Here is a 13,268-nt window from a genome sequence, read left to right as displayed (position 1 = left end):
TCAGAAACAATGACGATAAGTCGATCTAAGAAAAATCCCAAGTTAACCTAAGGATGGGTTTTTTATAAAGTCAAAGCAGAAATAATTGCTTTTTTTACCACAAACGTATATATAAATGATATATCTGTAATAAAATTTAAGACACATTAGCAGATGATGGAATGAAGTAATACATACTTCATTGATAAGTGATGAATTAATTTAATATCTAAGAAAAACAAATACAACACATGAACAAAAAATGCAATATTATATTGTTCACACAATACAAAAGCAAAACATTACACGGAATAACATACATTTAGATAAGTTGCTTATTTAGAATAAACTTTCCAAAAATAATCTTAAATTTAAAAACAACAGTGTTTGTTCGTACAGCATCTCTTTCATTTATTTACTTCATGCCCGAATAAGATCTGAAATATTAGCACTGCAACTGACATCGAAAAAGACGCTTAGTTAACGAGTTTAATGGTCCGGAATAACACACGGCTGCAAATTGTTTTAAATGATAGAATAATATCTATCTTTTAATTTTCGTCGGGTCGTAAAAAGTTTCTATGGTCACATTTTTGTATTTTATTCCTTTAATTGGGGTACCACTCGATTTACGGTTTTGGGTAGTTACCTTAAAATCCAAAAATATATTTTTTGGTTAAATTTTCCGCTATTTTCGTAAATATTTTCTATGCACATATCATCAAGGATCATCGGAATGATGAAGACATAAATATAATACCATCTCCAGGTAAAACTTTCAAACTTAAAGTTGGCTGTTTTTTTAGATAAATATTTAACGCGTTTTTCTTTGAAAACGAGAAAACATATGATTCAAAAACAGTATTTGACATTTGAGAGGACAAAACATATTATTGCGATACTGCATTCAAATTTTGTTGGGCAAATTCCAAACAATTTTGTCAAAATCTCAAAAATAAAAACATCATTTTTACCTTTTTTAATTACGGAAATTTCCTATCCGTCAATCAGCTCCATCATTTATTTTTTCATTCACAATCAATTTGATAGTTTCGATGTGATTATGTAGATTTTGTAGGAGAAGTTAATCTATTTTTGAGTGATTTGAATATATATAGTAGTTCTTTCGTGTATTTTCTGTAAATAAGTTATATTTTTGTTAATAAAATTTTGACTTTATATAAAAGTTAACCAAATCCTTCGGATAAGAGGTTTTTTTCGGATAATGACTATAGTTGACATTGTGTGAAAATACATTGTACGTCAATGTTTAACCTCAGAGCAATTAATATGCATGCAAGTGGTCGGGGGAAAAGTACTATTGAAGTTTCGCAGAGATTTGATGTGTGACAGAGAAAGGTGATGCTAAAACCAACTTCTCTTGATATTCTGCTTTCCGTGGTCGAATCATCAGTGATGTTATGAGACTTGCACCAGAAGGCGAAATTGGTGCGTCTTTAAATTAGATTGATTGATTGATTGTTAGTTGCTTAAAGTCCAGTGGCAAATATTTCATGCATGTCCAGGACGAGAACAAGCTAACAATAAAAACAATAGGTAGGTTTTGTCATAATAGAGGCCATTCGGGATGATGATCGGGAAAATTTAGACTGCGACTGGAAAATGATGGGATATTGGATTGGGACAGAAATTTTCCATTGCAACATGCCACCTACGGACCCCTGAAAGAGTTGATGCAAAGGTTTTTAACGTGCAAAGAACGTGACACTCCCTCTATTACACGAGTCATCGGATTAAAAAATTGAAAACAACACGTTTTATAATTTATTGCGTCCGAAGCGCTTTTCTGGATTTACCTTCATCAGGAACGCTCAAAGCCAAACATTTAAAATCCGAAGATGTAAAAGTACCGAAAATCATTGAAGAGCTTTATGTCAAAAAAAACTAAAATAAATAGCCAAATTCATCTAAAGCCAACTTTGCCTGAGGGAGTTGAAACCTTAGTTTCATAATAATTTCAAAATTTATAAACAGACAATTTTAGTAAAGTTTGTAAAATCATGTCAGTACCGAAGCACTGACTACTGAGCTGATGATACCCTCGGGGACTGATAGTCCACCAGCAGAGGTATCGACCCAGTGATGTAAAAAATGGAAAACAACATGTTTTATAATTTATTGCGTCCGAAGCGCTTTTCTGGATTTACCTTCATCAGGAACGCTCAAAGCCAAACATTTAAAATCCGAAAGTACCGAAAATCATTGAAGAGCTTTATGTCAAAAAAAACCTAAAATAAATAGCCAAATTCATCTAAAGCCAAATTAAACGTCCCCATTCTGACCGGACGTGACTGCGAACTTGATACATCCCGCACAGCTAAACGGACGCCAAACTTCGTTTTACTGCCGGTCGGGGGAAGACCAAGTGACCATATTTCGTTTCCCCAGTCACCTTTGGGGAACTTTAAATTAGAAACAACAGAAATCCATATATGTGATCAAATTGATCGACATGTATCCTCACAACCTGACACTTTTATACGATCTCGCGCTCAGTTTCTTCCTTGTAGTTTGGATATCATGAAAACAGGGTTTTGTGTAAAAGAAAAACCTTTAAAAAAACCCAGAAAACTACGCAAAACTGAGTCCTCTAAACGTGTTGACAGTCTTTTAAGTTGTGCTTATTAATGTGAGTAATCATTTATCCATGCATAACCAAGTACTTATTGAAGTCAACACCTGTGCAATTAAGTAAAACAGTCACTGAAAAATTAGAATTTGAACTTGCTGTCAGTTCATTAATAACGATTGTTAGTGATGTGATTTGTTCTTCCATAAGAAAAAGCCTTTTTCATGTAGCACATCCTCTATATATACCGATCAATTTTACCCAAGATTGTCTCTGATGCTTACCAAACTGCCAAACTCCAGAACTAACTAGATATTGTGACACCTTACAATTCAGACACAGTGGGGCCAAGGGATGTGAATTATAGAGTTTAGCTCTGAACTCAATTTAGGGGATGCCATATCTGGTGCAGGAAAATTGAAGTCTATATTAAGATTTTCAGAATTACACCAAGATGTGTCTAAAAATATCAAGGATACATTAAAAGAAGAACAATTACTTCATCCTGCCACCAGTGCTCTTATGAGCTATGTCCTCGTTTTGGTATTTCTATGGAAATGATGCCCGCATAGCTTGTTAATAGATATAGGAAGTAGTGGTATGAGTGCCAATAATACAACACACCATCCAAGTCATAATTTATAAAAGTAAACCATTATAGGTCACGGTCCGGTCTTCAACACGGAGCCTAGGCTCAAAAGTTCATTTGAAAGTTAATCGATGAAAAATAACACAAAGGCGCTTCTGAACCGTATATTTTCCCTAAAGATAACAAAAATTCGTAAATGTATGAATATTACAAAATCAATCGTTTCTGTAGCAACATTCGCCCCATTACATTTGGGATTGGCAGTTCAGATACATCATGCATATGCATATTGAAATATGGGTCACGAACAACCATTGATCGAAACTTTGTACTCACATTTCTTTTGTGTTTCCTATGCAAAGGTAAGACTATATCTGACGAGTTTGACCAAATCATGACGGTATTTACGCTCCAGATAGCATTTGTACTAAAAAAAAAATGTGTTTGCTTTGAACAAACTCTGTCCTGCGCCGAACTTGTTCTTATAAACAAAGGGAAGTGTCTTGTAATGCTAATACGCGTACTGAATCCGCATATGACGATTAAGAGATTGATTCATGTCCCTATTTTATGAATACTTGAGCTATTGTGTGTTGCTTGTAAAAGTTATATAAGGATCATGACTGATTTTTAATTACAACATTAGAAAATTGGCATTGCATTGTATAATTTTTCATCCTTCCCTTAAAAAATTAATGAGTTAACTTTTTTACCAGGATTATCCCACTAAAAAAATGTTCATGCACCAAACTGACTTTGTTTAACACTCAATTTTTTTTAAACCTCGCATTCGCCTCGGGTGACTATAGTATATTTTGTGTTATACCTGCTCTGTCCAGACTTTGCAATACACAATATGTATTTATCTATAACTAGACACTAATTTTCACAAAATACACAACCTTTAAGATGCAAAATTAAAAACACTGTTTCAGCGCTTGAATTTCAAAGATAGAAAAAATATTGAAATAATTTGATAAACTGGTGTTTTATACTTTAGAAAATAATTCTGTAATATACTATAGTGAAATACTATACACAATTTGAAAGTTTATGGATGTGAAAAGGTCAAGGCCACTTCTTCTTTTGCTATGTCTTAAATGGAAAAAAATCAGAAGGTTCCAAATCAACGCCATTTTGTAATGGCAGCTCTTCATATAAGTAGTCAAATTTGTCGTTTTATCATCGTTTATAGCACATGCTTATGATTGAATCGTTTTTGTAGCATTCTATTGAATAAATATCAGAATATTTCTCCTTTTTGTTCTTGTGGTTGAAATATTGATATTTTTAGGTCTGAGCTTTGACCTCAATTTCACAAAATTGTGACCACTCTGGATTTTTACGACCCAACTTTTCTTATTGTACACATTTTCCTCTTTCCATCGATATATAATTTAGGTGTGTGTTCTTCCGGACCATTAAAGTTTTAAAAAATGACCTCTGGTTGCAGTACTATATCTGCACCATGCCTTCTTCTGTTCCCTAGTTATAATATAATATATGTGTATTTTCAAAACACAATTTAATTTGTTGCTGTTAATACAATAGTTATCAAAGGTACCAGGATTATAATTTAGTACGCCAGACGCGCATTTCGTCTACATAAGACTCATCTGTGACGCTCATATCAAAATATTTATAAAGCCACATAAGTACAAAGTTGAAGAGCATTGAGGATCCAAAATTCCAAAAAGTTACAATCTTAGATTATTCGCACTTTAATTGAAATATATTTGTCAATGAAAGAACTATTCACACCAGACAAAGGTCGATGATGCAAACAATCATCAAGTTCTTTTGAAAACACAATATCTTACTATTAGGAGGTCTAGGCAAAGGTCGGCACTTCTGATATTGTGAAAGCACCACGTCGGCACCGTTTTGAAGTTTATAATCTTTTAGCATATTCAGTCTCCAACCATTATCCACCCACTTCATATTGTCTTCATCTTCTAATGTCTTGCTTTCCCTTACCAAATCTAAAAATTTACATGGAGCAATAAAGTAATGTTTTGTTTTCATTGACTCGATCTAAAAATGAACATGGTTAAAAAAAGTTATGTTTTGTTTTTATCTTATCAATCTAAAAATTCATTGATACCAATGATAAAAGACAATTGCATAAATGTCATACAAGTCGACCAGCTTGTTTATTGTTGTGAAAATGGAACACTATTATATTATTTCTTATTTATATAAATTTGATTGGATACCAATGCACATCATTGAAATTTAGGTTATATCATTTGTAACGTTTTTGTCTTTATCAGTTTTTCAATGATGTTTTAAAATCAAATTCTTGATAGTGAAATTGTCAATATCTGTTTTGTTTCTGAACCTTACTTGATTATCTTTAAGTGTGTGTTGCCAATGAGTTGTGGAATAAAGCATTTGTGTGTGTTATTTTAATTGAAACCATATATTCATGTCTACTTCAAACAACACATAGGACACTATATATATTGTAAAACGATATCACAGGACTGTTTGCAAATATCAATTATGTAACATAAGAAATTATAATTTTTACTGATGACAAAACTAATCAAAGTGCTAGAGAGAACTGTAGGGTAAATATTGCTTTCATTTGGCAATTTTGTGAATTTTTAAATAATAAAAACATTGAATTGTATTTTGCTAGGCTAGTCAATATTCAGAGTTGAAGTTATCCTTCTTTGTTCATGATTGTTGTGAACTATTCTATAACAGATTCATTAACCATATGTTACTTATGCAAGTTGTAATAAAACAAAAAGTGTTTTCTTGACAGGTACGGTAATTGAAATATACAGGGGAACTCATGTTGTCCCTTTAATGCCAATATTTGAATTGCATGACATGTTCATTTCATAGCACTGTTTTGCCAGCAACGCTAGTGATCGACTTTGGAAGATATAGATAACAAGTCAGTCGCAAAGGTTGTTGATTGTATTTCATGGTATCTTTACCTCCAAAACTTATACCTTTCCAGTTTATAAAATAACATTAAGTATGCCTAACCCAGATCCAAATCTTCCCCTGCTGGTCTGGTAGAGTACGGAATGTTACGGTATATTACATACAACATTTTCTCTTTCGCCTGAGTAATGGTATCACAGTCTAGACAGCGACATTTGTATTTTTTTCCTTCAAATTCTACATTTAATGTCTACAAGTAAAAACATTGTTTTCTAATAATTACTATGCTTATTAGCTAACTATTACATTGTTGCAAAACATATTTTTCCGATTGCAATTCAGTGGTGAATTAAGACATTTTCACAAGAGGAGGTCTACTGACTGCCTAAGAGGGGCCCGCTCCCGTCATGGTTCACCAATTCCCTTGACAATCAGCCATTTTTTCCCACAAAGGTGTGGGCTCGGGTTCTCTTGGCCCCCTTTTAATCCGCTTCTGCAGTTAGTTCTGTTAATCGTTTGAATTGCACAAGGAATAGGCTTCTCTCGACAACATGTCCTACTTGTACTATCACATCCTGTTTATGTTTAAGTTTCAAGTTCTTGTAGCCACCATGCCACATCAGTGTGAACTACCTTATACCAACATTTTATTAACCTTGTAGAATGGACAGATAACTGAATGGATGTGCAGGCAGCAACACATAATACAATTATTGTAGGTGAATAAAAACATCAACGTCTTGCTTGCAACTCGTCTCAATTGATATGTGAATTAATTACGTTTCAATAATAAACAAGAACTACAGCAACCAATTATGATACGATTATATCACAGCTTCAACACATAAAAAGGGTACAGCAAAATAAAACAACATTCAAACGGAAAATTCTTTTGATTATAGCGAATAAATAGTGTACACTATTCAATTTCTTCAGCTACTGCAATACTTACTATGGTAACAATTTCCGGGATGTATTCTTTCCTTAGTAACCTGTCTTCAGACAAAGAATACATCGCTTCACCAGTGACAGCATCTACTGGACCTTTCATTACTTGAAATTTTAATGCTTTGTACAAAACATACAAAGAGGAACCAGCCGACTCCTGATAATTAAGATCATATATGATCAATAAAGATGATATATGTATAAATCATAATTTTCAATTAGATGACCAAGATAAACTTGTAAAACAATGGTCTTGAATCTAAATCTAAATCTAGAAACAGAATCTTCAAACTGAGTTAATAGTTAATTTATATATTAATCGTATATTGTAGGAATGTAGTAATTTGATTTTTACATTGCTTATGCCTATATTAGGGTACAATTTTATTTATTTCAATGAAAAACATATAAATAAAAAATATTTACTAACTAAAAATATACGCATACCTTTAATTGTGTATACATACAAAGAGCTAACCAATTAGCCAGCAATTTTTCTACCACTGATTCTGTCCTAAAATACAATGAATAAATATTAAGGAATCTGAAATATTTTCAGTATATTGTCCACTACTAGCAAAACTTTTTTTTTATTATGTCAAGTATCAATAATTACCTCAGCAGCATCAGTTTTGGATGTTTTCCTTCCACTGACTTTTCTACCAACTCTTTTAATAATGACTTGATAATTCTACAAATTCAAATCAATACAATTTTCTTAAAACTTACTACTAGTAAATACTAAATACTATACAAATCACATGATTTGTGTTAACTAAGAAATAATTGCAACAAATATTCATTGCAAAAAATAGACAGCACTTATTAGAGAAAACAATTCTTCCCTTCATCAATCAAACTTTTAATTTAACCATGAAAATTCAATATTTGTGATTTACATTTTCACCATCTGTTCTGCTATTAGTAACAGCGACCATGTTTGTTTAATGATCAAATCAAAGGATACAAAAACGAAAACCTGTGTATAATTTATTTCTAGTAATGTTAATAAAATGTAGTGTATTCCAAGGAACATTAACAAAATGTAGGTTATTCTAATGTTATTACTATTATCTAAATAGGTATAAGATAGATATGCATATTCATTCAATTGATGAGCAAAATGTAAACTTACTCAGTGATATATTCCAAATTATTCTGATACAATATTATCAACAAAGAAGCCACATTTGATCTGGAAATAAAAAAGGAGAGAAAATAAGTTAAGGTTTCTTCATTTTGATGTCTTGAGTTTATCCATATTTTATTTCCTTTCGGGGCCTTTAATAGCTGACTATGTGGTATAGGCTTGATTAATTGTTGAAGGCCGTACGGTGACCTACAGTTGTTAATTACTGTGTCATTTGGTCTCTTCTTGAGAGTTGTCTCTTTGGCAATCATACCACATCTTCTTTTTTATATTTAGTATATAAAAAAAAAGAAATACTGATCAAACATAGTAATATTATGTAACATTTGTCTATTTCAAACTAAAAGTAATAATTTGGCAGACAAGTATCTATGAAGATAAATAACAATTTTTGTATTGTACGAATCAATCAGTCATGAACCTAATGCCACAAATTACCAAAAGACATGTAGAATTATATCATCTGGATTATAACTCTAGCATAATATATGTTATACCTTAAAAAGATTTTATTATTTCTCTTACTAGAATATATTATTGGACAAATACTTACTTATCTCGGATTCCAAAACTGTTTTGTCTTTCTAATGTGCGTATGAACTTTAATAAGAACTGTTTATGTTGTAAGAGCTGTTTAAAATGACAAATTGCTATATCTTGCTGTCTATCATTTGTTCCATACTTTTCCTAAATACAAAATGGTAAAAGAGACTAAAGCTGACAACACTTATGTTTGTTTTAAAATGCATATGAAATTCATTACCAGTAGGATGTAAATAAATCAAAACATCATTCAATATAGTATACATTTTCAAATTCTTAAATGATTGAAATTGATAAAGTTTTGTTGAACATAACTCACATTTTTCACAATGTAAAACTAATATGATACTTTTATGAATCTTAAAAGATAAATAATAATCTCGAACAAAACATATATTTGCGAATAATGAAACAATCACTTATATATGTAGTTCATTATTTAATACAAGGGATGTAATCTTCAAATTGTAAGCGAATTTAGAACAACACAATCAAAAACTTACAATTGGGGGCTGAAGTATAACATGATCAAGCATATGAGGGAAAAGTATTTTAAATGTATATTCGTCATATTTGTAGAGAGGTTTCTTTCCATCTCCTATCTCTGCAGTCAGGTCTGACATATCTGTTTGTAATTCAAAAGAGGGAGAAAATAAAAGCATGTACATGAAATTCAATGACATAAAGAAACATATACTTTTGATATATATATTTTTTAATTTATTAAGTTGTTTGGTCAATGTATATATATCATGGTTATTATAGAAAATATTGTAGTCTATTAAGCAATTTCATTGTCATTACTGTAAATTCAATTTCACAAGCATAAACAACTATTCATTTATTTTTGTTCATTTCTTTCAATCCACTTTTTTATTGAAAAAATACATTTTGTGTTTGCATTGGAAAATTTTCTACTGCAAAAAAAATCTATTTTTTCAGAAGGTTTAAATGAAAATAAAATTGTGTTAACCTATTTTATGTGAAGTCCGCTGACTAGACGTACAGTATAACACACTGCACAATCATTAAGACGTCTGTTAAATTCGTGTCATTGTAAGAAATCTTAAAAACTATACGCAATATTGGGGTACTGTCTGCAATGCACTTATATTTCAGAAAATTGGAGTACACTTAGTTACAAATTAACATAACTTTGGGTTCTGTTTACAGCATATAGACAATACATATTTCATTTTAAATATAATGGAGTTTTATGCAACTGTCATACAAGTGAGAGTTTTAGCTAGCTTCAAAACCAGGGTTATTCCACTATTTTCTACATTAGAAAATGCCTGTTCCAAGTCAGGAATATGAGAGATTTCATCCATTTGTTTGGTGTGTTTGAGATTTTGATTTAGCCATTTGATTCGGAACTTTCCGTTTTGAATTTTCCTCGTAGTTCTGTATTTATGTTATTTCACTTTTTATGTCTCTATTTACCTTCAATATTCTCAATCATGACATTACTTTCCATGTTATCTAGATGATACCTCATTTTGTAAATATCTCGCTTGGATTTATTTTTCTGGCGTTTATATATACAGGAACATACAATGATTGTAATGAGGATAAACAGACCAACACCAGCCATTCCACCAATAATATAACCACGCGGTATACCCAATTCCTTGGCCGATTCATATTCCAAGTAACCAACAAAGTATTTTGTATTCCCAATATGGACCTAATACAATAATTTTATAATCTAATAAATATCTATATGTATTTTATGATATATAAAGTATTGTGTTGCGCCGTATATATCTGCCTCAATGAAATAGTTATTACACCATATTAATTTTTGTGTTGTCGACTTTTATGTATAACTCCTAACATTGTAGATGAAGTTACACTAACACACATTTTGTATACACGTTCATGAACTAATGCATTGGTTTGTTTCTTCTTCATTTTTTTTAATCCTTGGATTAGTTAACTTTATTAACTTATGGTTCTTCTCTTTGCATCTTCCACAATTTTTAAACCAAACAAAAAGATTTTACAAAGGTCTATCTGGTCCATCATATGATTCTTGACTAGTTCACATTTTGACATTTAAAAGAATATATATTTCAGGCTGTAAAGGTAACTTACCACAACTGCAGGTATATCATTCCTGCTATGTCCAGATGTTGTATCCGGCTGTGATGTTGGAGGTTTACATATAATCTGATCTTCAGATAAATGTGTTACATTGCAATTGTCATTTCCAATGGCAACTTGTATATCTCTTCTTTGAGCTGCCACCATTAAATTTTTTCCCTAACATTAAACATATCAAATCATCAATTACTAAACACGCTGCCTGTTTGCACGTATGAGGGTGATACAAGCCAATATGATCAGCCAACAAAGTCGAATATTCCCGTTTGAATGGTTTTTTTTTTGGGGGGGGGGACTTTATAGCTTGCTGTTCGGTACGAACCAAGACTGCGTGTTAGAAACCGTACTTTTACCTATCATAGTTTACTTTTAAATATTGTGACTTGGATAGAGAATAATCTCATACAACATCTTCTTATATCTATGAATTGCACTGTATACAGTCAATTATATTTTTAGGAAGACCAGACTTCAAATTACTTTTGTATTCTGATTGTTATCATAAATTTAGAAAAGTGGTATTTTCATTCAGGCGTTTTCAGCAGGAATATTATGCGAGCCGGAAAGGCGATTTAATATGTGATCTGGTATTCGAGTTGATAAATTCAGTTTTAAAATATAGAATGTTGTTGGGTTTTTTTATCGGTAATTAGTATTAACAGTATGTGTTTTTGTTGTTCATAATGTTAATAAAATAAGCTGTTAGTAAAACTATGTAAATGTGTACTACTAATTGTGAAGTTATTCTGTTGCATGAACGAAGTCGCGTGCATTTTATTGATCATTTGCGGAGGATGAACATGGGCGCGAGGCGTCTAATATTTTCGAGGATCCAGTCATGTTCATGATCTAGAAAAAGATATCTTATATTTTCGAGGATCAAGTACAGTTTATGATCTGAAAAATATCTAAAGCAGCAAAATCGTATGGAAAATGTAGAAATTGCTGATAAAATAAAATGTTCTTATGGTTGTGGTCTGTTATCTTTTTCTTGCATTAAAAGATACTTTTCGTATCACACTGCAGGAAGTGTGATACGAAAAAGAGATACGAACATCTGCTTTAAATTGATTGGCTTGTCGCGTGTAACATAGGAAAAGAACATTTGAAGTCATACTGGAATGTGCAAAAGATTATATCAACATTTTGCGGAATGTTTAATTTGACAGAATGAGAGTTTTGACCATCAAAGAAATAGGTTGTAGAACTTGTTACAATTAGAAATCGCTTGTTATTAAATCTGGTTATCAAATTAAAATTGTTAAAAAAAACTCGCCGTTCAATTATTATATTAAAATTAAATAACTCACTGATATAATGCGATACCCCATTCTTACTCGTTATGAAACCTAAAAATGTAGCAATACAATATTTCTTTACCAAAACACAATAACATAATTCTATTTTTAATGTTCAAAATTTCACACTTTTTAATTTTTAGGGTCAGAATATGGCTCGACGTTATTCCGCTTTTGATATCTGGATTCTTTCAAGTATACAACTTACATATATGATTACAATTTCTGATTTGAAGAGTTTCACATTGTCATTGTCTTCCTTGTCTGGTTCAAACTTGTACACTAACGGATCTGGGAAGTACAGTAATTGACTATTGATGCCAGTCAAATTTTGGACATTAACTGCATTATCCATTATAAATCCTATTCCTGCTGTCATCTTTACTGTGGATCGTTTCAGGCGTCTGAATCTTGTCACGAGTTTGGGTGATGGACAAAACATAAATGTTTCATTTTTGACCTGACAGTTCTGAAATACCATAATAAAATATTTCTTAGCAAATTTGCATTTACCTATGAAAATCAATCGATTGGGGTAACGTGTATACCGGAATAGAAGTGATAAGTCAGAGACCAAATATTAAAATGATTCACTTCAATTATAGACAAGAAAAGTCTGATGAAACTTTTCTTTGTACAATGAGTGTTGTAAATTTTCAAACTATCGGCAGGAAGTGGCTATACGGCAGATGTGAAAATGGCGCACTCACTATAACTGATCATTATCAAGCTGCACACCAAATATGAAATCTTTCACTTTAATTAAAAAAGGAGAAAAGCTTTGACGAAAGTTTTATATCAAATTGACTGCCAGATGAAACTCACTTACTGCCTGATGGAGTCGATAAGTAACTAGACATTTCTCCACTTACGAAGACGCAGATGATAAGATTATATATCATGGGGTTTTTTTTTAAAGACTATCCGATTTGAAAAAAAGATGGAGTATTGATAAATGAAATGTTTTAGAGTCGTATACTTACTTATAACAAGTATTGACAAAAAGGTTCATTTGCCGGATTCAAATATGTTACCAATCATATTTGATTCATGCTCATCTTTATAAAAGAGGGAGGAAAGATACCTGAGGTACAGTCAAACTCATAAATCGAAAATAAACTGAAAATGTCATGGCGAAAAATGAAAAGGACAAACACACAAACA

General features: G+C 31.6%; 1 protein-coding gene across 3 annotated transcripts in view; it reads right to left on the bottom strand.

Annotated features, from left to right (window-relative positions):
* The window catches only part of LOC139512731 (plexin-A4-like), a 57,736-nt gene that overhangs the window by 6,573 nt on the left and 37,895 nt on the right, over positions 1–13,268 (bottom strand). For all 3 annotated transcript variants that reach the window (XM_071300600.1, XM_071300605.1, XM_071300614.1), the window contains 11 exons: positions 12,313–12,573; positions 10,798–10,965; positions 10,144–10,387; positions 9,204–9,325; positions 8,711–8,844; positions 8,143–8,202; positions 7,624–7,698; positions 7,455–7,521; positions 7,012–7,164; positions 6,162–6,309; positions 4,979–5,140 (listed from right to left, as the gene is read on the bottom strand). In XM_071300600.1, the coding sequence (XP_071156701.1) occupies positions 4,979–5,140; positions 6,162–6,309; positions 7,012–7,164; positions 7,455–7,521; positions 7,624–7,698; positions 8,143–8,202; positions 8,711–8,844; positions 9,204–9,325; positions 10,144–10,387; positions 10,798–10,965; positions 12,313–12,573 (1,594 nt within the window). The remainder of the gene's footprint in view (positions 1–4,978; positions 5,141–6,161; positions 6,310–7,011; positions 7,165–7,454; positions 7,522–7,623; positions 7,699–8,142; positions 8,203–8,710; positions 8,845–9,203; positions 9,326–10,143; positions 10,388–10,797; positions 10,966–12,312; positions 12,574–13,268) is intronic.

The sequence above is a fragment of the Mytilus edulis genome, chromosome 1 (genome assembly GCF_963676685.1).
Source record: "Mytilus edulis chromosome 1, xbMytEdul2.2, whole genome shotgun sequence".
In the NCBI taxonomy this organism is placed as follows: Eukaryota; Metazoa; Mollusca; class Bivalvia; order Mytilida; family Mytilidae; genus Mytilus; species Mytilus edulis.
Note: the sequence above shows the minus strand (reverse complement) of the source record. Positions and strands in the feature narration are given on the sequence as shown.